Source organism: Panthera pardus, unplaced genomic scaffold (genome assembly GCF_024362965.1).
Source record: "Panthera pardus isolate Hobbes unplaced genomic scaffold, ASM2436296v1 HiC_scaffold_27, whole genome shotgun sequence".
NCBI lineage: Eukaryota > Metazoa > Chordata > Mammalia > Carnivora > Felidae > Panthera > Panthera pardus.
The window spans coordinates 44,278,033-44,305,058 of NW_026526843.1; the positions used below are offsets into that span (position 1 = coordinate 44,278,033).

At 39.0% G+C, this 27,026-nt stretch overlaps 2 protein-coding genes across 4 annotated transcripts in view; both read right to left on the reverse strand.

The window, feature by feature from the left end:
- The window catches only part of TCEAL7 (transcription elongation factor A like 7), a 98,889-nt gene that overhangs the window by 7,857 nt on the left and 64,006 nt on the right, over nt 1–27,026 (reverse strand). For 2 of the 3 annotated variants that reach the window (XM_053891385.1, XM_053891386.1), the window contains exons 3-4: nt 4,769–4,834; nt 2,024–2,110 (exon numbers count right to left, since the gene is read on the reverse strand). In XM_053891385.1, coding sequence (XP_053747360.1) covers nt 2,024–2,110; nt 4,769–4,834 — 153 coding nt within the window. Of the gene's footprint in view, nt 1–2,023; nt 2,111–2,369; nt 2,706–4,768; nt 4,835–27,026 lie in introns of those variants that run through there. The other variant, XM_053891387.1, reaches the window with a different exon arrangement.
- TCEAL9 (transcription elongation factor A like 9) lies at nt 2,719–4,562 on the reverse strand. The gene has a single exon (XM_019431804.2). The coding sequence runs from the start codon at nt 4,464–4,466 to the stop codon at nt 3,963–3,965; it is 504 nt and encodes a 167-aa protein (XP_019287349.2). The 5' UTR covers nt 4,467–4,562; the 3' UTR covers nt 2,719–3,962.

Sequence of the window (27,026 nt, forward strand, 5' to 3'; positions counted from 1 at the left end):
CTCTCCCTCAACCCTTACCCTACCTTTAACTTTGCTTGTAAAGGGAACAGACCAGTTTTTCCCTTGGCTTTTGCCTTTTCCTTTTATAGAGGCAAAGATGATTATGTGTGTACGGGATTTGAGGCTGGCTTTTAAACACACACTCTCCTATCAGTTTCTCAGTGAAAAAATTTGCATAAAATTACTCCTGTCATTAGCATCCTGATAAATGCATTGGTTGATCTCCTCTACTTTTATTTTGTGCATCATGGTAGCTATGTCTTATTGTAACATTAAAGTTCCTCATAGACTATTTACTTTTAGTTTCTTAGTTGTTCTTTTCAGTTAATTGGGATTGATTCAAAATTCTATGTATTAAGTAAAAATTAGAAAGTTACAAATGCCCGGTTGACACTCTACAGTATAATGCATTATCTGCTTTATTTACCTTGGAATTATAAATCCAAATTTGTGATGTTAGGAAAGGCTTGCCATTCACATTAAAATTTACTGCACAGAGGGGTGCCTGGGTGGCTCAGTTGGTTGAGTGTCTGACTTCAGCTCAGGTCATTATCTCACAGTTTGTGGGTTCGAGCCCCGCATCGGGCTGTGTGCTGACAGCTCAGAGCCTGGAGCCTGCTTCGGATTCTGTGGCTCCCTCTCTCTCTACCCCTCCTCCATTCATGCTATGTCTCTGTCTCTAAAAAATGAATAAACCTTTAAAAAAATTAAAATTTACTACACAGAGAAAACCATTACTGGGAGAGTCAATCTGCTTTGAATTCTGAGCATCCCTGCACATTTTTATTGGGTATACAAAGAATGTAAAACCCTGACCACTCTACGCAGGCAGGCCATGTGTCAGAGTTGTGTTTGCAACAAGCAACTTGGAAGAACAAGGTAACATCTTTCCCTGGACACAGAGCAGGCTTGCTTTTGTTTACCATGAAAGTGATAAAATCTCCAAATACAAGGCTTCTTTCCTGTTACATAAAGCACTGCATGTGCGGACATCCATAAAAGAGCCTGTGTCACCCCATGGAACTTGAAGATCATGGAGAAATAACACAAACCAATATGAAGCTCTGGCTATGGCTTTTGCCATGAGTAATATTATAATCTCTGACCTGGGATTCTAGTCATCTTTTGCCAGTATCCATTAAACAGTAGCAGGTTAATTTGTTAATTTGTAAGTAGGGTAAAATCCCAGATGGCATAATTCTTGACAGGTGTTTCCAGATATTATCCCTAAATCAGTTATGCTAGGGCAATGTTTCCCACTAAGATGACTTTTGCCACATCTGTGTCCACCTTTGCTATTAGTATTGTGTTCTACCTCATGTCTGTCTTCAAATTGACTTACTAACTTAATTTGAACACTATTTTTTAAAAGGAAACTTTAGGGGTGCCTGGGCGGCTCAGTCGGTTGGGCGTCCGACTTCAGCTCAGGTCATGATCTCGCAGTCCGTGAGTTCGAGCCCCATGTCGGCTCTGGGCTGATGGCTCAGAGCCTGGAGCCTGCTTCCGATTCTATGTCTCCCTCTCTCTCTGCCCCTCCCCCGTTCATGCTCTGTCTCTCTCTGTCTCAAAAATAAATAAACGTTAAAAAAAATTTAAAAAAAAGGAAACTTTCTATAATCATTTGCCTGAAACAGAGTATTCATTAATATGCATTCAAATAAACACATGGACATCACAATTTTATATATATATATATATATATATATATACACATATATATGTGTATATATATATATATATATACACACACATATATATGTGTATATATATATATATATATATATATATATACACACACATATATATGTGTATATATATATTTGTGTACTATCTAAAATTATTCCCACCTACCACCAGGCCCTCTAACCCCAACCTGATTGCATCCACAGTTGTCATGGCTCGGACAGACTATCACAACCAATGCTTTTAGTTAGTCAATTTTGAGGTCTTCCATATAAAAAGTTCTCATCAAGTACCCTTGTGAAAGAAAAAAAAAGGAAGAAAGGAAGTCTAGTGCCCTGACCTGCTATAGGGACTGTCGTCATCCTCCAGGTAAGTATATCCAGGACAGCCTGGTCATCAGCAAAGGAGAGTCTAGTGCCTGCTTCATCTGAATCAGAGAAACCAAAGCCAGACCCACCATGGAGAGGAGTGTGATTTGAATGAGCCTTTCTATATCCTACCTGAGTACCACTCCTTTGAGTGCCAGGGGATTGGATCCATCTTGTCTTAGAAAACTGACTTAGTGAGCCCCTGGAAGCTTCTTACTCCAGTCAGAATCCAGCCCGACTAGCATCCATCAGGCTGTTACAACTTTGAAGAATAGTCTAAAGTCATGAATTGCCCAAAAAAGACCATCACAGAAAAATAAAATAACACACAACTGGAAAAACTGTGAGCATTATATACATATACAGATATCTATATAGGTACGTAGATTTGGATGCAGATATACAGTTTTACATAGCACTTTCACATTTCCAGGTAAGGATGGCAGTATCCCCAAATCTGACTTGAACTTCCATTTAATTTGTTTAATGTTTATTTATGAGAGAGAGACAGAGTGCAAGCAGTGGTGGGGCAGAGACAGATGGAGACACAGAATCTGAAGCAGAATCTCCCTTTAAAATTTACTCAGGTCTAGAGGCATCTGTCAAACTGGTGAGGAGGGCCTGTCACCAGTCTTCTTGGAGAGATCACTCACCCTAAGGAAATAGTCAGAAGATAAAACCATAATCTTTAGACTCAAAGAGAAGCAATTCTGACTAAAGCATAACATCTGTTACTCAGACTTGTTTTCTGGTCCAATCCCCAAATTGATGCATTGTATCCGAGTCTTAACTGTCAAGATACCTATAAGATATGGCCCAAGTTGCCCTGCATAACTATCTAAATTTAAGAAATGGGCATTCTCCCCACTTCTGTGGGTCTGAGGATTCACCCCACTGGGTGTTCCAAAGAAATATGTTGGGCTTCACTATTTGAGAATTCCAGAACATTATCAGCCCATAGGCAGGGGCCTGGATGAAGGGGCAGAACTACCCAATATACATGACAATATCAAAGGGATAATAAAGGGAGGTTGGGCAGGCACAGAAGGAAAGGAACATAAAGGTGGCACCCACCTAACAGTTGCCTGGATTTATTCTTAAGTACAGGTGAGAACTACTTTCTCTATCATCCCAAATAGCTGATACAAATCCCTTGGGAATTGGGATCCTGCATGGGCTGATGGGGGGGGCGGGAACCTGCTAGAATAGAGCTCACAGTGATTACCTTATTTGGTCCTCATATATCCCTTAGAGATCATAGTCTCTATTTTACAGATGAGAAAAATATAAATTTATTCTTCTAGCTAAGTGGTCTGGTGGTAATTTGGAATTCACTTTTGCTTCTAAAATTCTCTCAACAAACATTAAGTGCCCCAGTGCGTTTAGAAATAAATTAAATACTGTTAGTTATTTCTTTTTTGTTATAAAACTTTTATTATTTTAACAATAATGTGTGTACATTCTAGGAATAAGGAAAAATACAAATAAGCAGAATAAAAAATTACTCATAATCCTACCAATGATTATACTTTTTGTCTTTCATCCTTCACACGTTTTTCTGTGCATATAGGTAATATACAAATGTATTCTTTCTTTCAAAAATATGATATTAACATATTACTAAGTAACTTTTTTTTCATTTTATATCCTGTCAGGAACCTCTTTTTGTACAAATGAGTAAAGCTCTCCTATTAAAAGTCAGAGACTTGTGTATTGTTCAAAATATGATAAAAATTAGATGCAGATTAACAAGAAATGCATCTAAAATCACTAATAGCAAAAAATTAAAAGTAGAAAGATGGAAAAAGGTATATCAAGAAAATGTAAATCAAAGGAAAGCTAAATGGCAATGTTAATATCAGAAAAAAATAAAATCAAGGCAAACTACATTAAATAGGGATAAGGATGGTTTCAGTTAACCTTCCAATGCATCACTATAAGTTTGTTTCTTACTCTCCTTATCTCCTCTATTTCACTCACTTCTCTAAACATATCTTCCTTGCTTAAATGCCTGTTGTGTATATCTTCTTTAAATTCCTGGAGAGACTGAATCAGTCTTTCTCTAAAAGTTCCTTCTGTTTTTTCCTCCTCCTCTGGCTCTTCTTCCACCTCTGGCTTTTCCTCAGGCTTTGGCTCTTCCTCAAGCTTTGGCTCACTCTCATTTTCTGGTTTTCCTTCAATTTTTTGACAGGATTTCATCTTGTGAGTCTCTCCCTTCCTTTCTTCCTTCTTTCCTTTTCTTTCTTTCTTTTTTTTTTTCTTTTTCTTTTCTTTTTTTTTTTTTTTTTGATTTATTCCTCTCTGAATACAATTACTGCTAGGAAGCAAGGTGACCATAAGCCAAATACTTGGTGAATGGACCAGTGCTCTGGACAGAGGTCTCAGCATTTGCTTCTTTTGATTCAGAGCTATCATCAAATATCTTCCACTTGGGAGACTCAATCAGCAATCAGAGTTTCCCTGAGCCGGCTGCTCTTACCTCCATTTTCCACCTCCCTACCTGTCTCTTGTCCCTCCTTGCAGCCTTTTTCAAGGTCCCCACCACCACCACTTTTCCACGCCGGACAAAACCCAAGACCCTCCTACAACAGCGTAGGTTGGAGAATAGGCGGTGTGTGTGTGGGGGGGGCGGGGTAGGAAGAGTGGGGCCCACAACCTCTGACATGCGCACGCCTCACCTTGACACCAGGGGTATATATAACATTTCCCTCATATACCTGTACTGATCCGAACAGTTTCTTCCTTGCCTCTTCTAGCCTTGTGTAGTGCTAGGAATAACAGACCTGCGGACAAACAGAAAACGGGAGTAGAGTGGGATGTGTTGGAGATGGGGAGAGGGGTGGCAGTGGGGGAGGGGCGACCAGCTGGTGGGGCGACCAGCACCTTGTACCTTTTTCCTCATTAAGGTACTTGGTTATGACAACTTTCCCACTTTCTGTTTCTCCCACTTCTTCCACCCCCACCCCCGCCCCACAGTACAATTTAGCTGGAATTTCCCAATAGACAAGGAGTAAGAAAAGCAGATTATTTCCAAACTATCTTTAAGCCTGGGGAAGGGGTTGGGGGGAGGGGAGGTGTTGGGAAAGCAGTCTGAGGTGGCAGAGAATGATTATTTTTAAACTATCATAGTTCTCCTAGTCCTTCTTCCCGGACCCGTAGGCCCTTTCCCAATGGTCATCATTTTCTATAGACTTGGAGGTAGGAGGTAGAGAGATGGCTTTGACCAGGTCTCTGCCCTAGGCCACTCCCACCCTAGAAGTCCCCAGGCAGCACCTATTTTGATACAAACCTGCAAAATTCCGTCAAGTTAACTCCTCTTTCCACTGGCCTCAGGCTCTGCGATTTGCCTGCTAAAGGAAAGGTGATACCCAGACGCGAAAAAGGACCAGACTAGCAGGACTTAGGTACACGTCGACTCCTGGTCACGTGAGATCTACGTCACCAGCGAGCTCGGGTCCCCAATCTCCACTCCGACCAAAAGCGCGGCAGAAGTGCGCCCGCCCCCCTGCCCCCTCCCCCGTTATACATCTGGCCTTGTCCTTCTTTGTTATTGTTGCCTATCCGAAAGGGCAAAATGTTATTCGCCTTTCTGACTACTGGGGAATAGCTGCATCTTTTCTTTCTGGAGCTACTAACTTTTCTACTTCTTTTAAGAATTGTCGCTTCGTGCCTTCAGCTCCCAAGATTAAGAACTCCTCCATCCATCGCCCCTCCTCCAGCCTCCATTTCATATACAGTCTGGTCCTTGGCTGTTGTGTACAAGGTTGGTTTGGCAGGGGTTTGTTAAAACAAAACAAAAAACAACAACAACAAAAAAAAGAGCCTGGGACAGGAGTGAGATTTTTAAATGTAGTTTTCACTTTGTTCTTAATACTTTTATATTCTCTTTTTTTAAACAAAAGTAACATGTTTTTTTATAGTTGGAAAAAACAAAGACAAAATTAGTTAAATGTATGAACACATGTGCAGTCCTGAGAGTATTTCCTGGCATATTGTAAGTGCTATAAAAGTGCAAGCTATTATTATATTAGGATTTCATTTGGGGAAAATGATTGAAAATTTAAAAAAAAAAGAAAGTAATATTTGACTCCAGACCGTTGGTAGTGATATTTGCCAGGAAGCTGTGCTGCCTACAGAATCATCAATTGTCAGGTACATATTATGATCCAAAATTTCCTCATCTGAAAGGTAATAATAACGTATGCCTCATAGAACTGACTTTTGGAAGTTCTAAATGATACTTGGCTCAAAGCCCTTGGCTCATATAGTCTTCAACAGATATTGATTACCTTTCAGCCTCACTTCAGTCTTTAAGTCACAAATTTTCCAATAAAAGTTACATAGTTCTCAGAGGTAACATTTCAAAAATAACAGGAGTAGACATAGGTGTATTTTTTAAAATAAGGTTTGGTGCCTTTTTGTGAGACAGATTAAAGAGGTTAATAGATTATGTGGAAAGAAAAAAAAACCTTCACCTCATGTTGTTTTATTTCACTTACTCTTCTTTCACATTATTCTGTCTTCTGGGAAACATGTGTATTTGAGTACCAGAAAACCCAAGATATAATGGTTTGGGTCTCCCAGACAGAACACTGGCTTGACAAGATTTGTTAGTCCCAGGCCAGACCTAGAACTGACTGTGTGACCCTTAGTAAGTGTAGAAAGCAAAATGAACTCTCTCATGTCAAACAGAAGCCTGTGTCAAGCAGGGGCCCGGTGTCAAGCAATGACACAAGTATTTAAAGGTACAGCAAGTAGTTAAAGGACATCTCACTGTGACCAGCACCAGCTGATGATGCTACAGAACTGATAAGCGGAATCAGAGGAGGTCTGCAGGGATCAAGACTGATTAAATCCCTTTAAAAAGGGGATTATTTTTTGCAGCAAACTGTCAGACTCTTCAGATATGAGACCACTACTGAAAAGGAGGAACCTCCTTCACATAAGACATGAGGTTCCTTTGGAGGAATTTAAAGGAAAGGGTGGACTGCCAGGCCAACAGGAACTCAGAGAAGGCAATGGCCAGTTAGCACAAAATAATCAGAGAAAGCTTCAAGGAGGAAAAAGACCTTGACATGAGCCTTAGAAGGTACACAGGACCTAAATGGAGGGTGGAAAGGAAAGAAGAGAACAGTCAAACTGAACCTAGACCCTGGGTCTTTACCATCGCCCTGGCCTGTCTCATGCTGCCTTGCTGGGTAGAAGTCCACTTGTTCCTCCTTAGGGGGACTTAGGTTAAGTTTTTTGATGGTGGTTATCACCTGAAAGCAGGTTCAATGTAAGCACTTTAAAAAAAAAATTTTAATGTTTTTATTTATTTTTTGAGAGAGAGAGAGACATAAAGTGTGAACAGGGGAGGAGCAGAGAGAGAGGGAGACACAGAGTCTGAAGTAGGCTCCAGGCTTTGATCTGTCAGCACAGAGCCGGACGCAGGGCTCGAACTCACAAACCGCAAGATCATGACATGAGCCTAAGCCAGATGCTTACCTGACTGAGCCACCCTGACGCCCCAAGCACTTTTTAACATGTTCTGCACTTAACCCCAAGGAATTTATCACTTATTTTCAGGTCATGGAACCTGAATTGGTCAACCTTTCTGGAAAGTGCATACTTAAGCAATTGCTAAGTATTTAAAATATGCATTCCCTTCAGCCTGTAAACCCATTCTTAGCTACTCATCCTAGAAAGTATTTAATGGTAGTCACAATGATTTACAATGCCAAAGTTTATAGATGTGGATTCCTAGCTTCAATCCTTTGACTTGGACTTGAATACAAAGAGAAGCCACAAGTGAAAAACAGCAATGATGGAACAGAAAGAGAGAATTGTTCTAGGCAATAGCAGACATGCACCCAAGCATGTGCATAAACACATTCGCATTCACACACGTGTGTGCACATTCTCATGAGCCAAGCAGTTTTCCACATAATTGTGATAGACGATAAAGAAACAAACTTCATGATATTGTTAAAACAATTCAAACTACACCAATAGTGTATACCATTTAGAAATGAAAATAACCATTATATTATACATACATACAAATTTCATTTGATGAAATTTGGTTAAAAAAGAGGTAAATTTAGAGGTGCCTGGGGGACTCAGTCTGTTCGTTAAGCATCCGACTCTTGTTTTGGCTCAGGTCATGATCTCACAGTTTGTGAGATAGAGCCCTGTGTCAGGCTCTACATTGACAGTGAGGATCCTGCTTGGGATTCTCTTCCTCTTTCACCGCCCCTCACCCACTTGTGCTCTCTCTTTTACCCAAAATAAATAAATAAACATTTTTTTTTTCAAAAAGTAAATTGAAAGTGGGGTGCCTGCATGGCTAAGTCGGTTAAACATCCGACTTCAGCTCAGGTCATGATCTCACGGTCCGAGAGTTTGAGCCCCATGTCAGGCTTTGTGCTGTCAGTTCAGAGCCTGAAGCCTGCTTCAGATTCTGTGTCTCCCTCTCTCTCTGCCCCTCCCTCACTTGCACTCTGTCTCTATCAAAAAATGAATAAACATTAAAAACTTTTTTTAAAGTAAATTGAAAGTTAACATATGCAAAAAAGAGGTTAGAGAGGGAGGGAGCCAAAGGATAAGAGACTCTTAAAAACTGAGAACAAACTGAGGGTTGAAGGGGGGTGGGAGGGAGGGGAGGGTGGTTGATGGGTATTGAGGAGGGCACCTTTTGGGATGAGCACTGGGTGTTGTATGGAGACCAATCTGACAATAAATTTCACATTAAAAAAAAAGAAAGTTAACATATGCAGTACTACATTTCTGTAACAACATACATGTATTTATTTGTGTGCATTCATTTTTTTAAGTTTCTTAATTTATTTTTAGAGAAGAGGAGGGACAGAGAAAAGTAGAGAAGAATCCCAAGCAGGCTCCTGCTGCCAGCACCATGCCAGATGCAGGATTCCAACTCAGGAACTGTGAGATCATGAACTGAGCCAACGTCGAGAGTCAGATGCTTAACCGACTAAGCTGCCCAGGTGCCCTATTTTTGTGCATTTAAAATATAAGCATATAATTAAATTGCACCATAACATAATAAAGTCCACAAAATTAATTACTATAAAATTCCAGGTTATATTATTGAGAGATGCATGAATGACTGATATGAGCCTGTTTAATTAGCTGGATGCACAACTTAAATCCATCAGGGACTCAGTTGTGTTTTGAGACCACCTTGTCACAGTTGTTTACTCAGCAGTGGTGCTTAAATGTCATCCTTTCATTTCTGCCTCTCTCTAGGCCCTATTGCCCATCATATTACAGTAAAACCTTGGGTTGTGAGTAACTTGTAATGCGAATATTCTGCAAGATGAGCAAACATTTCTAATAATATTGAACTTGTTAAAGGAGCAATGTCTTCCAATACAAGTAGTACACAATGCTGAACATCACATGCTCACAACTGAGCCAATGGTTCTTGAAATTCGCTTTGATATATAAGTGCTTTGGATTACAAGCATGTTTCCAGAACGAGTTATACTCACAAACCAAGGTTTTACTATATATCAAAAGCCATGTTATTGTGGGGTCTTACTGTATTTCTATATCATAGTAGAAATGTGAATGAAAATATACTGAACTATTCCCATAGGACATATTTAAGAATGAGTATTTAATATAAAGGCAACTTTTACTTCTTAAGTGTTGCATTTATATGTTGCAGGGAGTATGGCCTGAGTTGCAAAAGATGAGTCCACAAACAAAGTGCAGTTAAGTGAAGGTCCTCATACTCGAGTTGGAATGAGGCCCAGACTCCAGAATGAAGCTTCTTTTTATTAGGATAATTGCTAAAGACTACATGCATAAAGTCAGCTAAGCAAGTGTGTTAATCAATCTAATGGTTTACCTCTTCAAGGTTGAATTTCTAGTTAATTGGTTTCTATAACACTAGGAAAGGTCAGGTGTGAAGGAGGATCCATCCCTGGACAATGTTAATGGCTCTAGGCATTCCTTATGAGCCTCAGCCCAGCTGTTCAGTTGTGTAAACATGTCCTAAGACCTTGAACCTTCTCCAGCCCTTCCCTTTTGAAGTCTTTTCCTTTGATGCTTCTATCCTGCATCTCCCACATTTATATACTTACATTTTATATTTAATAGTCATGTATTAATAATATTTAGAAAAATGAGACAAACCTTTGAAAACATGGAGAAGAAATAAAATATCCTACAAATATAAGTCAACCATATATTTATTGGAATGGAAGTGTTATAAAATGTAACTTGCAGAGGATCTAATTAAAAAAACTAATGTGTGTGTTGGGGTGCCTGGGTCGCTTAGTCAGTTAAGCGTCTGACTTTAGCTCAGGTCATGTACTCACGGTCCGTGAGTTTGAGCCCCGCATCGGGCTCTGTGGTGACAGCTCTGAGCATGGAGCCTGCTTTGCATTCTGTGTCTCCCTCTCTCTCTGCCCCTTCCCCACTCACACTCTTTCTCTCTCTCAAAAATAAACATTAAGAAAATTAAATATATATATGTATATATATATATATATATATATATATATATATATATGAAATATTTGGAACAATATACACCAAAATAGAAGTGGATATGATTGGATGGTTGGTGGGCTTATGGGTAATTTATATACTTTTTTTACATACTTCCTTGTAGATTCTTTTACATTTTCTCACTGGGTATGTGTAACTTCTACAATAAAGAATAGTCCACTAACAGTACAATCTTATAGCACATATTTCACACATGTACTTCTCTAGTGGAGTAGGATCTGATTTAAGACCTCCACTACCTATTTGAGGTGTGGAGTTCTTGCAATGTTTGGATGCATCACATTTGGTTCGCTTGCCCTGTTTGTGCCTGGTATGCATTAAAATGAGGCTCTCCAGGAGCACCTGGGTGGCTCAGTCAGTTACTATTAAGCATTTGACTCTTGATTTCATCTCAGGTCATGATCTCAGGGTTTGTGAGTTCCAGCCCTACATAGGGCTCCCTACTGACAATGCAGAGCCTGCTTGAGACTCTCTCTCCCTCTCAAAATAAATATATTTGAAAAAAATAATAAAACAAAACAAAACAAAATAAAATAAGGCTCTCCTTAGCATGCTGTGACTATGCCTTCCTCCAATCTGAGTTTGAGATAGTCAAGCTGTAGTACTAGTCATAAATAGGAAAGGAGGTATCTCTTCCCTAAATTTTACCTGGTGAGAAAACTTTCTTTCTAGGATAATCTTTGCCAGGAAAAGTAATATTGTTGACAATAATATAGTATTTTAAGCAGATTATAAAATAGTTTTAGTTACCGATTCTTTTAAAATTATGCATGAAGAGAAAAAGAAAGGATTATATTTCTGGCTCTGCTTGACAAGGAGCATTTATTTATAGTTCCTTAACCACTTCTTCTAGTGAAAATGCTTTACTTTTGCAAATAAAGGCAATAAATATTATTACTGAAAAGCAGGTTAAAAAACAATGTGCATAAAATTATCCTAGTTATATTTAAAAATGCATATAGAAGGAAAGAAAACTCTCAAGAATCTACTCTCATTTTATGTATTTGATGACTCTCAAACTTATATTTTATCCACTTATCCATTCAACAAATACTAATTAGGTGCTTACTAGGTATTGTCAACCGAAATCTATATGTCTTTTCCAGACTTTTCTTCTCAATTATCATCCCTGATTGGATGTGTTAGTGCAATTGAGTTACATCTGGCTGAATCCTAAAGTTAGTATATAAAGTAAAATTGCACCCAGTCACATTTACCTTTGAAATATATACATCCCTACTTCATAGAATATTAACATAGGTTACAATGTTAGTGGGGGAAATCATACAAAAGTATTTAGATTTATTAGTATGTAAGTTTAATGGGTATATGGATTTTCATGTCTATAATTCTTGTACATATTCCAAATTTTGTGCAGTTCACCTAAATTGCATACACAAAACAATGAAATACATAGTTTTAAGATAACTCAGACTTATTATTATTGTATGTCACCATGTTAAAATTAACAGTAATTTATTTAGTAAATTCCTTGTTGTTTAATATTTAGATTGCCACTATTTTTTCTATGTTAAGCCAAGCCATCACTGACATCTTTGCAAAAAATCACTATTATTCCCTACAGAATATTTTCAAAAATTGAAGTTGCTAGATCTAAAAATTTGAAAAATCTTATGAATTTTCGATGTATATTGCCAATTTTCAATGTATATGTACCTTGCTCCTGCAACGTAATTTAACCAATTTAAAAGTGAACTGACAGTCCATGCAAATAACCTCACATAAAATGGATGGTATAATTTCTTTTTTTGTTCTATTACTTAATTTTATTTATTTATTTATTTATTTATTTATTTATAAATTTATATCCAAATTAGTTAGCATATAGTGAAACAATGATTTCAGGAGTAGATTCCTTAGTACTCTTTACCCATTTAGCCCATCCCCCTCTGACAACCCCTCCTGTAACCCTCAGTTTGTTCTCCATATTTATGAGTCTCTTCTGTTTTGTCCCCATCCCTGTTTTTATATTATTTTTGTTTCCCTTCCCTTATGTTCATCTGTTTTGTCTCTTGAAGTCTTCATATGAGTGAAGTCATATGATTTTTGTCTTTCTCTGACTAGTTTCACTTAGCATAATACTCTCCAGTTCCATCCACGTTGTTGCAAATGGGAAGATTTCATTCTTTTTGATTGCCGAGTAATACTCCATTCTCTCTCTCTCTCTCTATATATATATATCACATCTTCTTTATCCACTCATCCACTGTTGGACATTTGAGCTCTTTCCATACTTTGGCTATTGTTGATAGTGCTGCTATAAACATGGGGGTGCATGTGTCCCTTCGAAACAGCACACCTGTATCCCTTGGATAAATACCTAGTAGTGCAATTGCTGGGTCGTAGGGTAGTCGTATTTTTAGTTTTTTGAGGAACCTCCATACTGTTTTCCAGAGTGGCTGCACCAGCTTGCATTCCCACCAGCAATGCAAAAGAGATCCTCTTTCTCCTCGTCCTTGCCAACAACTGTTGTTGCTTGAGTTGTTAATGTTAGCCATTCTGATAGGTGTAAGGTGGTATGACATTGTGGTTTTGATTTGTATTTCCCTGATGATGGGTGATGTTGAGCATTTTTTCATGTGTCAGTTGGCCATGTGGATATCTTCTTTGGAGAAGTGTCTATTCATGTCTTTGCCCATTTCTTCAGTGGATTATTTGGTTTTCGGGTGTTGAGTTTGATAAGTTCTTTATAGATTCTGGATACTAACCCTTTATCTGATATGTCATTTGCAAATATCTTCTCCATTCTCTCAGTTACCTTTTAGTTTTGCTGATTGTTTCCTTTGCTATGCAGAGACTTTTTATTTTGATGAGGTCCCAGTAGTTCATTTTTTCTTTACTTCCCTTGCCTCTGGAGACGTGTTGAGTAAGAAGTTGCTGTGGCCAAGGTCAAAGAGGTTTTTGTCTGCTTTCTCCTCGAGGATTTTGATGGCTTCCTGTCTTACATTGAGGTCTTTCATCTCATTTTGAGTTTATTTTTTGTGTATGGTGTAATAAAGTAGTCTAGGTTCATTCTTCTGCATGTCGCTGTCCAGTTTTCCTAGCACCATTTGCTGAAGAGAATGTCTTTTTTTTTTCCCATTAGATATTCTTTCCTGCTTTGTCAAAGATTAGTTGGCCATATGTTTGTGGGTCCATTTCTGGGTTTTCTATTTGGTTCCATTGATCTGTCTGTTCTTGTGCCAGTACCATACTGTCTTGATGATTACAGCTTTGTGGTATAGCTTGAAGTCTGGGATTATGATGCCTCTTGCTTTGGTTTTCTTTTTCAAGATTGCTTTGGCTATTCGGGGTCTTTTCTAGTTCCATACAAATTTTAGGATTATTTCTTCTAGCACTGTGAAGAATGCTGGTGTTATTTTGATAGGGATTGCATTGAATATGTAGATTGCTTTGGGTAGTATTGACATTTTAACAATATTTGTTCTTCCTATCCAGGAGCATGAAATCATTTTCCAATTTTTGTGTCTTCTTCAATTTCTTTCATAAGGTTTCTATAGTTTTCAGTGTATAGATGTTTCACTTCCTTGGTTAGATTTATTTCTCGGTATTTTATGGGTTTTGGTGCAACTGCAAATGGGATCGATTCCTTGATTTCTCTTTCTGTTGCTTCATTGTTGGTGTATAGGAATGCAACTGATTTCTGTGCATTGATTTATATCCTACAACTTTTCTGAATTCATGGATCAGTTATAGCAGTTTTTTGGTGGAATCTTTAGGGTTTTCCATATAGAGTATCATGTCATCTGCAAAGAGTGAAATTTTGACCTCCTCCTGGCCCATTTGGATGCCTTTTATTTCTTTGTGTTGTCTGATTGCAGAGGCTAAGACTTCCAATACTATGTTGAATAACAGTGGCGAGAGTGGATATCCCTGTCTTGTTCCTGACCTTAGGGGGAAAGCTCTCATTTTTTCCCCATTGAGGATGATATTAGCGTTAAGTCATTCAAATATGGCTTTTATGATCTGGAGGTATGCTTCTTCTATCCCTACCTTCTTGAGGGTGTTTATCAACAAAGGATGCTATATTTTGTCAAATGCTTTCTCTGCATATACTGAGAGGATCATATGGTTCTTGTCCTTTCTTTTATTGATGTGATGAATTATGTTAATTGTTTTGCAGATATTGACCCAGCCCTGCATCCCAGGTATAAATCCCACTTATTCGTGGTGAATATATTTTTTTAATGTATTGTTGGATCTGATTGGTTAATATCTGGTTGAGGATTTTTGAATCCATGTTCATCAGGGAAATTGGTCTACAGTTCTCCTTTTTAGTGGGGTCTCTGTCTGGTTTTGGAATCAAGGTAATTCTGGCTTCATAGAAAGAGTTTGCAAGTTTTCCTTCTATTTCTATTTTTTGGAACAGCTTCAAGAGAATAGGTGTTAACTCTTCCTTAAACTTTTGGTAGAATTCCCCTGGAAAGCCATCTGGCCCTGGATTCTTGCTTTTTGGGACATTTTTGATTACTAATTCGATTTCCTTACTGGTTATGGGTGTGTTCAAATTTTCTATTTCTTCCTGTTTAAGTTGTGGTAGTGTATGTTTCTAGGAATTCGTCCATTTCTTCCAGGTGGCCCATTTTATTGGTGTGTAATTGCTCATAATATTCTCTTATTATTATTTATGCTGTGTTTGTTGTGATCTCTCCTCTTTCATTCTTGATTTTATTTATTTGGGTGCTTTCCTTTTTCTTCTTGATCAAACTGACTAGTGGTTTATCAATTTTGTTAATTCTTTCAAAGAACCAGCTTCTGGTTTCATTGATCTGTTCTACTGTTTTGTTTGTTTGTTTGTTTTAGATAGCATTAATTTCTGCTGTAATCTGTATTATTTCCTGTCTTCTGCTGGTTTTGGTTTTATTTGTTGTTCTTTTTCCAGCTCTTTAAGGTGTAAGGTTAGGTTGTGTATCTGAGATATTTCTTCCTTCTTTAGGAAGGTCTGGATTAGTATATACTTTCCTCTTATGACCGCCTTTGCTGTGTCCCAGAGGTTTTGGGTTGTGGTATTGTCATTTTCATTGGCTTCCATGAACTTTTTAAGTTCCTGTTTAACTTCTTGGTTAGCCCATTCATTCTTTAGTAGGATGTTCTTTAGTCTTGAAGTATTTGTTACCTTTCCAAATTTTTTCTTGTCGTTGATTTTGAGTTTCATAGCGTTGTGGTCTGAAAATGTGCATGGTATGATCTTGATCGTTTTGTACTTGTTTAGGCCTGCTTTGTGTCCCAGTATATGGTCTATGCTGGAGAATGTTCCATGTGCACTGGAGAAGAATGTATATTCTTCTGCTTTAGGATGAAATGTTCTAAATATATCTGATAAGTCCATCTGTTCCATGTGTCATTCAAAGCCATTGTTTCCTTATTGATTTTTTGATTAGATGATCTGTCCATTGCTATGAGTGGGGTGTTGAAGTCTCCTACTATTATGGTATTACTATCGATGAGTTTCTTGATGTTTGTGATTAATTGATTCATATATTAGGGTGCTTCTACATTTGGTGCATAAATATTTATAATTGCTAGGTCTTCTTGGTGGATAGACCCCTTGATTATGATATGATGCCCTTCTGCATCTCCTGATACAGTCTTTATTTTAAAGTCTATATTGTCTGATAAGTATGGCTACTCTAGCTTTCTTTTGTTGCCCATTAGCATGATAGATGGTTCTCCATCCCCTTATTTTCAATCTGAAGGTGTCTTTAGGTCTAAAGTGGGTCTCCTGTAAACACCACATAGATGGATCTTGTTTTCTGTTCCATTCTGTTACCCTATGTATTTTGATTGGAGCACTGAGTCCGTTGACGTTTAGAGTGTGTACTGAAAGTTGTGAATTTAGTGCCATTATGTTGCTTGTAGGGTTGGAGTTTCTGATGGTGTTCTCTGGCCCTTTCTAATCTTTGTTGCTTTTGGTATTTATTTATTTATTTATTTATTTATTTATTTATTTATATTTTCATCTTTTCTCCCCTCAGAGAGTCCCCCTTAAGATTTCTTGCAGGACTGGTTTATTGGTCACAAACTCCTTTACTTTTTGTTTGTCTGGGAAACTTTTTATCTCTCCTATTTTGAATGACAGCCTTGCTAGCTAAAGAATTCTTGGCTGCATATTTTTTCTGATTCAGCACATTGAATATATCCTGCCACTCCTTTCTGGCCTGCCAAATTTCTGTGGATAGGTCTGCTGCAAACCTGATCTGTCTTCTCTTGTAGGTTAGGGATATTTTTTTCCCTTGCTGCTTTCATGATTCTCTCCTGAGTATTTTGTGAATTTGCCTATGATATGCCTTGTTGATGGTCGGTTTCTGTTGAATCTAATGGGGGTCCTCTGTGCTTCCTGGATTTTGATGTCTGTGTCTTTCCCCAGGTTAAGAAAGTTTTCCACTATGATTTGCTCCCAAAACCCTTCTACCCATATTTCTCTCTGTTCCTCTTCTGGGACCCCTATGATTCTGATGTTGTTCCTTTTTAATGAATCACTGATTTCTCTAATTCTTCAGTCGTGCTCTTTTGCCTTAATATCCCTCTATTTTTCTGCTTCATTTTCTATATTTCTCCTTCATAAGTTTGTAGTCTATATCTCTGATTCTCTGTTCTGCCTCATCCATCCTTGCCGCCATGGCATCCATCCGTGATTGCAGCTCAGTTATAGCATTTTTTATTTCATCCTGAGTAGTTTTTACTTCTTTTTAATCTCCACGTAAAGGGATTCTAATCTATTTTTTACTCCAGCTAGTATTCTTATTATTGTGATTGTAAATTCTGGTTCAGACACCTTGCTTGTATCTGTGTTGGTTAAATCCATGGCTGTTGCTTCTTTGTGCTTTCTTTTGGTGGTGAATTCCTTCATTTCGTCATTGTGAAGGGAGAAAAAGGAATTAATGAGGTAGAAAAATTTAAATTGAAAAAATTAAAATTAAAAAATATTACAATTAAAAAATTAAAAACACACAAAATATCAAATAAATGATGTTAGAGCCTAGGTGTGTTTTGGTCAGCTATCCGTTCTCTAGTATCGGAACCCTGTTCTCCCCAAGCAGCAATTGTGCACCCATCCTCTATCTTCAGCTTCTGTCCACTCCCCACTTTTTCACTGTCCATGACCAAGCCCCTGGCAGTACCTCTCTCCCCAGTTTTCTCTCAGATGCTGCTGTTTTCCCCAGCCCCTTACTTCTGAAGGACTATGGCTTTGACCTGCTCCGACTCTCTGCAGGAGGGTCTCACTGAGCAATGGCTGAATGAGCAATGGCTGAATGTCGGCTGCACCCAGGAACACTTGCTGGACCCTGCTGCTGCCCATGCCCCACGACTGCGGCCAGGTGCCAGCCCACCCCAGAAAAGGTTCGTGAGATAGTGTATCAGCAGCATTTCAGGGATTATGGAAAATCACAGCACACATCTGGCACTAGGCTTCACCCTTAATGACCTTGTTCCAGCACCAGCAACTGTGGCTGTTCTCTGGCGTCTGCTGGGACCAGGTGGCCTCAACAGTCTCTACCAAATGTCCTTCCAGCAGTGGAACTGCTTTTCCCCATGTGGCCTAAGAACCTCCTGGACCCTGCTCTGGTCCTGGGAATTCACCCTTCCCACCAGAGCATAGCCAGATATTGAGCTGTGGAGTTGGAGACTCTGCGCTTCCTTTGTTTTTGGTCTTAATGGAATTTAAACCCTCTCCTTTCTCCTTTCTCCCTTTTTAGTTTAGTCCCTGTGGCTGTTTCTAATTTTTCACTTTCTCTCCAGCTTCTTTTGGGGAGGGGTGCTTTTCCCTTATTTTCCCCCCCATCTCCATCCTCTCTCCTACTGCAAAAGCGGCTCCCTGCTTGCTGTAGATTCTCTCTCTCCATGTTCACCTCTCTGCGCTGCGTACCTGCTGAATTCTGTGGTTCAGGTTGTGCAATTGTTGTGTTAATCTTCAAATCAGTATTCTAGGTGTGCAGGATTGTTTAGTGTTGGTCTGGCTGTATTTCATGGATGCGAGACACACAAAAAACTTCCATGCTGTTCCGCCATCTTGGCTCCCCTCCTGATTTTTTAGAAAATATTACTCACCTTGACTAGTGAATAAGAGTACCTTGAAGTTTTAACTTGTATGTTCTGACCACTAGTGAGTCTTATAACTTATACTTGTTCTCCATATAGATGTATTCTATGGTCAATACCTTTTTCATACCTTTTCACTGGTTTTCTGATAGTGATAACTACTGTTATTTTGTTGATTTTTAAGAATGTTTTATTACAGATAACAGTTGTTATAGTTAGTCTCATTAGTTGTAAGGAATATATACTTAGGCGAGCTCAGCTGAAGCAGGATCCATGGTAAGCATTTAAGGAACAGGAAAGCACACTGTGATCTTAAGGGAATCTGAGAACCAACAGCCAGTTTCTAATGGACCTCTAGTTGTCGGGACCAGCATGTAGAGCTCTGCCATTAACTTGGCTCAGCTGCTGTCTCATTCTCCCTTCATCTCGCATCCCCTTCTCCTCCTATGTCTTGTCTCTTCCTCATAGTTTCAGCTTCCTCATCTCAGGTTATTAAGGTACAACCCTTTCCCCACAATACTTCATGTATCCCACTAGCCCCAATCATGCACGAACTAGCTTAGAATTTCAGGTGGTCCATAGACTTCCTAGGTTGAGAACACCAGGTCTAGGTTAACTGATATGGTCAGTGGGTGAATGAGAGTTGAGAGTTTCGATATATATATATATATATATATATATATATATATATATCGAAGTGTGTGTGTGTGTGATCTTAACAAGTGCCCTTCTCAATGGCCATCACCCATTTTCCCCTCCCCCCACCCCTTCTACCCTCAGTTTGTTCTCTGTACTTAAAAGTCTCTTATGATTTGCCTCCCTCTCTGTTTATAACTATTATTTTTTTCCCTTCCCCCATGGTCTTCTGTTAAGTTTCTCAACTCCACATGAGTGAAAACATATATGTCTTTCTCTTACTGACTTATTTCACTTAGCATAATACACTCCAGTTCCATCCACGTTATTGCAAATGGCAAGATTTCATTTTTTTTGACTGATAAGTAATACTACATTGTGTGTGTACATATATATATATATATATATATACACATATATATGTATATGTGTGTGTGGGTATATATATATATATATATACCACTTCTTTATCCATTCATCAGTTGATGGACATTTGGACATTTGGGCTCTTTCTACAATTTGGCTATTGCTGATACTGCTGCTATAAACATTTGGGTACATGTGCCTCTATGAATCAGCACTCTTGTATCCTTTGGATAAATTCCTACTAGTGCTATTGCTGGGTCATAAGGTATTTGTATCTTTCATTTTTTGAGGAACCTCCACACTTTCTTCCAGAGTTGCTGCACCAGTTTGCATTCCCACCAACAATGCAAGAGAGTTCCCCTTTCTCCACATCCTCACCAACATCTGTTGTTTCCTGAGTTGTTAATTTTAGCCATTCTGAACCCTATGAGGTGGTATCTCAATGTAGTTTTGATTTGTTATTTCCTTGATGATGAGCAATGTTGAGCATCTTTTCATGTGTCTGTTAGCCATTTGGATGACTTCTTTGACAAAATGTCTATTCATGTCTTCTGTCCATTCTTCACTGGATTACTTATTTTTCAGGTGTTGAGTTTGTTAAGTTCTTTATGGATTTTGGATACTAACCTTTTATCTAATATGTCATTGGCAAATATATTCTCCCATTCTGTAGGCTGTCTTTTAGTTTTGTTGATTGTTCCCTTTGCTGTGCAGAAGCTTTTTATATTGATGAGGTTCGAATAGTTCATTTTTGCTTTTGTTTCCCTTGCCCTCAGAGACGTGTCAAATAAGAAGTTGTTGTGGCCGATATCAGAGAGGTTGTTGCCTGTTTTCTCTTCTAGGATTTTGATGGTTTCCTGTCTCACATTTAGGTCTTCCATCCATTTTGAATTTATTTTTGTGTATGGTGTAAGAAAGTGGTCAAGTTTCATTCTTCAGCATGTTGCTGTCCAGTTTTCCCAGCACCATTTACTAAAGGGACTGTTTGTTTTCCACTGGATACTTTCTCCTTCTTTGCCAAAGATTAGTTGGCAATACATTTGTAGGTCCAATTCTGGGATCTCTATTCTACTCCATTGGCCTATGCACCTGTTTTTGTGCCAATACTATACTGTCTTGAAGATTACAGCTTTGTAGTAGAGGGTAAAGTCCAGGACTGTGATGCCTCCTGCTTTGCTTTTCTTTATGAGCATTACATTGGGTATTTGGGGTCTTTTGTGGTTCCAAACAAATTTTAGGATTGTATGTTCTAGCTTTGAGAAGAATGGTGGTGCTATTTTGATTATGATTGCATTGAATGTGTAGATTGATTTGGGTAGTATCAACATTTCAACAATATTTGTTCTTCTAATCCATTTGCAAGAAATGTTTTTTCCATTTCTTTGTGTAATTTTCAATTTATTTCACAAGGTTTCTATAGTTTTCACTGTACAGATCTTTTACCTCTTTGGTTAGGTTTATTCCTAAGTATTTTATTGGTTTTTGATGCAATTGTAAATGGGATCTATTCCCTGATATCTGTGTCTGTTGCTTCATTGTTGGTGTACAGAAATGCAACTGATTTGTGTACATTGATTTTATATATTGTGACTGCTGAATTCATGTATCAGGTCTAGAAGTTTTTGGTGTAGTCTTTTGGGTTTTCCATGTAGAGTATCATGCCATCTGTGAAAAGTGAAAGTTTGGTTTCTTTGCCAATTTGGATGCCTTTTATTTAATTTTGTTGTCTGATTACTGAGGCTACAACTTCCAACACTATATTAAACAGTTGTGAGGGGTGCCTGGGTGGATCCGTCGGTTAAGTGTCCGACTTCAGTTCAGGTCATGATCTCGCGGTTCGTGAGTTCAAGCCCTGCGTCAGGCTCTGTGCTGATGGCTCAGAGCCTGGAGCCTGTTTCAGATTCTGTTTCCATCTCTCTGACCCTCCCCCGTTCATGTTCTGTCTCTCTCTGTCTCAAAAATAAATAAACGTTAAAAAAAAAAGAATAAAAAAAAAAACAACAGTTGTGAGAGTGGACAGCCCTGATATCAGGGGGAAAGCTCTCAGTTTTTCCCCACTAAGGATTATATTTGCTGTGGGCATTTCATATATGACTTTTATGATGTTATGTTCCCTCTATCTTGAGTTTCTTGAGAGTTTTTTTATTAAGAAATTATACTGTAGGAAGATGGCGGCGTAGAAGGACTCTGGGCTCGCTGCCTTCCTGCTGATCACTTAGATTCCACCTACTCCTGCCTAAATAACCCAGAAAACCACCAGAAGACTAGCAGAACGGAGTCTCCGGAGCCAAGCACAGACGAGAGGCCCACGGAAGAGGGTAGGAAGGGTGGAGAGGCGGTGCACACTACACTGACTGGTGGGAGGGAGAAGGGGTGTAGGGGCAGCCCACTGGCCAAGCAGAGACCCCGAGTCTGGCTAGCAAAAACGGAGGAGCCGGACGGAGGGTGTTCGGACAGCAAGCGGGGCTTAACATCTGGAAGGTTATAAGTTAACAGCTCTGCTCGGAGAGCGGGAAGTCTGGAGGACAATGGGGGGAGAGGTGAGCCCTGGGACAACAGAGCTCAGTTTGGAGTGGAACAAAAGCGATTGCCAGCACCATCTCCCTCACACATCCCCCAGACAAAATCCCAAAGGGAACCAGTTCCTGCCAGGGAACTTGCTTACACCGCACACACAACTCTGTGCTTCTGCGGATCCATTCCTCCGGAGGGTCTGACTCCCACCTGGTGCCACAGACCCCCTCCAGAATCGGGCCACCGAAGCAGAAGCGAGCTAAGCCTGCCCCTCCCGCTCCCGTGCACCTTGCCTATCCATCCCAGCTAATACTCAAGATCCCCAGCACCACAAGCCTGGCAGTGTGCAAGTAGCCCAGAAGGGCCATGCCACCCCACAGTGAATCCTGCCACCAGGAGAGGGGAAGAGAAGGTACACACCAGTCTGACTGTGGCCCCAGCGATGGGCAGGGGGCAGACATCAGGTCTGACTGCGGCCCTGCCCACCAACTCCAGTTATTCAAGACAGCACAGGGGAAGTGCCCTGCAGGTCTACATCACCCCAGGGACTATCTAAAATGACCAAACGGAAGAATTCTCCTCAAAAGAATCTCCAGGAAATAACAACAGCTAACGAACTGATCAAAAAGGATTTAAACAATATAAAAGAAAGTGAATTTGGAATAATAGTCATAAAATTAATCTCTGGGCTTGAAAACTGTAGAGAGGACAGCAATGAATCTCTTGCTACAGAGATCAAGGGACTAAGGAACAGTCAGGAGGAGCTAAAAAATGCTATAAACGAGCTGCAAAATAAAATGGAAACGACCATGGCTCGGATTGAAGAGGCAGAGGAGAGAATAGGTGAACTAGAAGATAAAATTATGGAAAAAGAGGAAGCTGAGAAAAAGAGAGATAAAAAAAAATCCAGCAGTATGAGGGGAAAATTAGAGAACTAAGTGATGCGCTAAAGAGAAATAATCTACGCATAATTGGTATTCCAGAGGAGGAAGAGAGAGGGAAAGGTGCTGAAGGTGTACTTGAAGAAATAATAGCTGAGAACTTCCCTGAACTGGGGAAGGAAAAAGGTATTGAAATCCAAGAGGCACAGAGAACTCCCTTCAGATGTAACTTGAATCGATCTTCTGCATGACATACCATAGTGAAACTGGCAAAATACAAGGATAAAGAGAAAATTCTGACAGCAGCTAGGGATAAACGTGCCCTAACACATAAAGGGATACCTATAAGACTAGTGACTGATCTCTCTTCTGAAAATTAGCAGGCCAGAATGGAATGGCAGGAGATCGTCAATGTGATGAACAGAAAAAAATATGCAGCAGAGAATCCTTTCTCCAGAAAGTCTGTCATTTAGAATACAAGGGGAGATAAAGGTCTTCCCAAAGAAACAAAAACTGAAGGAATTCGTCACCCCTAACCAGCCCTGCAAGAGATCCTAAGGGGGATCCTGTGAGACAAACTACCAGAGACATCACTACAAGCATGAAACCTAAGGACATCACAATGACTCTACACCCATATCTTTCTATAATAGCACTGAATGTAAATGGACTAAATTCACCAACCAAAAGACATACGGTATCAGAATGGATAAAAAAAAAAATGACCCATCTATTGGCTGTCTACAAGAGACTCATTTTAGACCTGAAGACACCTTCAGATTGAGAGTGAAGGGAGGGAGAACTATTTATCATGCTACTGGAAGCCATAAGAAAGCGGAGTAGCCATATTTATATCAGAAAAACTAGACTTTAAATTAAAGGCTGTAACAAGAGATGAAGAAGGACATTATATAATAACTACAGGGTCTATCCATCAGGAAGAGCTAACTATTATAAATGTCTATGTGCCGAATACGGGAGCCCCCATATATATAAAACGATTATTCACAAACATAAGCAACCTTATTGATAAGAATGTGGTAATTGCAGGGGACTTTAACACACCACTTAGAGAAATGGATAGATCATCTAGACACATGGCCAATAAAGAAACAAGGGCCCTGAATGATACATTGGATCAGATGGACTTGACAGATATATCTAGAACTCTGCATCCCAAAGCAACAGAATATACTTTCTTCTTGAGTGCACATGGAACATTCTCCCAAGTTAGATCACATACTGGGTCACAAAACAGTCTTTCATAAGTAGAAAAGAATTGAGATCATACCATGCACACTTCCAGACTACATGGTATGAACCTTGAAATCAACCACAGGAAAAAGTCTGGAAAACCTCCAAAAGCACGGAGGTTAAAGAACACCCTACTATAGAATGAATGGGTCAACCAGGCAATTAGAGAAGAAATTAACAAATATACGGAAACAAATGAAAATGAAAATACAACAATCCAAACGCTTTGGGATGCAGCGAATGCAGTCCTGAGATGAAAATACATTGCAATCCCAGCCTATCTCAAGAAAGAAGAAAAATCCCAAATACAAAATCTAAGAGGACACCTAAAGGACATAGACTTAGAACAGCAAAGACACCCCAAACCCAGCAGAAGAAGAAAAATAATAAAGATCAGAGCAGAAATAAACAATACAGTATCTAAAAAAACTGTAGAGCAGATCACCGAAACCAAGAGTTGGTTTTGTGGAAAAACAAATAAAATTGATAAACCTCTAGCCAGGCTTCTCCAAAAGAAAAGGGAGATGACCCAAATAGATAAAATCATGAATGAAAATGGAATTATTACAACCAATCCCTCAGAGATACAAGCAATTATCAGGGAATACTATGAAAAATTATATGCCAACAGACTGGACAACCTGGAAGAAATGGACAAATTCCTAAACGTCCACACACTTCCAAAACTCAATCAGGAGGAAATAGAAAGCTTGAACATACCCATAACCAGCGAAGAAATTGAATCGGTTATCAAAAATCTCCTAACACATAAGAGTCCAGGACCAGATGGCTTCCCAGGGAAGTTCTACCAGATGTTTAAAGCAGAGATAATACCTATCCTTCTCAAGCTATTCCAAGAAATAGAAAGGGAAGGAAAACTTCCAGACTCATTCTATGAAGCCAGTATTACTTTGATTCCTAAACCAGACAGAGACCCAGCAAAAAAAGAGAACTATAGGCCAATATCCCTGATGAATATTGATGCAAAAATTCTCAATAAGGAACTCGCAAATCGAATTCAACAGCATATAAAAAGTATTATTCACCATGATCAAGTGGGATTCATTCCTGGGCTGCAGGGCTGGTTCAACATTCGCCAATCAATCAACGTGATACATGACATTAATAAAAGAAAAGAGAAGAACCATATGATCCTGTCAATCGATGCAGAAAAGGCATTTGGCAAAATTCAGCACACTTTCTTAATAAAAACCCTTCAGAAAGTCAGGATAGAAGGAACATACTTAAACATCATAAAAGCCATTTATGAAAAGCCCACAGCTAATATCATCCTCAATGGGGAAAAATTGAGAGCTTTTTCCCGGAGATCAGGAACATGACAGGGATATCCACTCTCACCACTGTTATTTCACATAGTGTTGGAAGTGCTAGTATAAGCAATCAGACAACAAAAGGAAATCAAAGGCATCAAAATTGGCAAAGATGAAGTCAAGCTTTCACTTTTTGTAGATGACATGATATTATACATGGAAAATCCGATACACTCCACCAAAAGTCTGCTAGAACTGATACATGAATTCAGCAAGCTTGCAGGATACAAAATCAATGTACAGAAATCAGTTGCATTCTTATACACTAACAATGAAGCAACAGAAAGACAAATAAAGAAACTGATCCCATTCACAATTGCACCAAGAAGCATAAAATACCTAGGGATAAATCTAACCAAAAATGTAAAAGAACTGTATGCTGAAAACTATAGAAAGCTTATGAAGGAAATTGAAGAAGATATAAAGAAATGGAAAAACATTCCCTGCTCATGGATTGGAAGAATAAATATTGTCAAAATGTCAATACTACCCAAAGCTATCTACACATTCAATGCAATTCCAATCAAAATTGTACCAGCATTCTTCTCGAAACTAGAACAAGCAATCCTAAAATTCATATGGAACCACAAAAGGCCCCAAATAGCCAAAGTAATTTTTTAGAAGAAGACCAAAGCAGGAGACATCACAATCCGAGACTTTAGCCTCTACTACAAAGCTGTAATCACCAAGACAGCATGGTATTGATACAAAAGCAGACATATACACCAATGGAAGAGAATAGAAACCCCAAAACTAGACCCACAAACGTATGGCCAACTCATCTTTGACAAAGCAGGAAAGAATATCCAATGGAAAAAAGACAGTCTCTTTAACAAATGGTGCTGGGAGGACTGGACATCAACATGCAGAACATTGAAACTAGACCACTTTCTCACACCATTCACAAAAATAAACTCAAAATGGATAAAGGACCTGAATGTGAGACAGGAAACCATCAAAACCCTAGAGGAGAGAGCAGGAAAAGACCTCTCTGACCTCAACTGTAGCAATCTCTTACTTAACACATCCCCAAAGGCAAGGGAATTAAAAGCAAAAATGAACTACTGGGACCTAATGAAGATAAAAAGCTTCTGCACAGCAAAGGAAACAACCAACAAAACTAAAAGGCAACCAATGGAATGGGAAAAGATATTTGCAAATGACATATCGGACAAAGGGCTAGTATCCAAAATGTATAGAGAGCTCACCAAACTCCATACCCAAAAAACAAATAACCCAGTGAAGAAATGGGCAGAAAACATGAATAGACACTTCTCTAAAGAAGACATCCAGATGGCCAACAGGCACATGAAAAGATGCTCAACGTCGCTCCTCATCAGGGAAATACAAATCAAAACCACACTCAGGTATCACCTCACGCATGTCAGAGTGGCCAAAATGAACAAACCAGG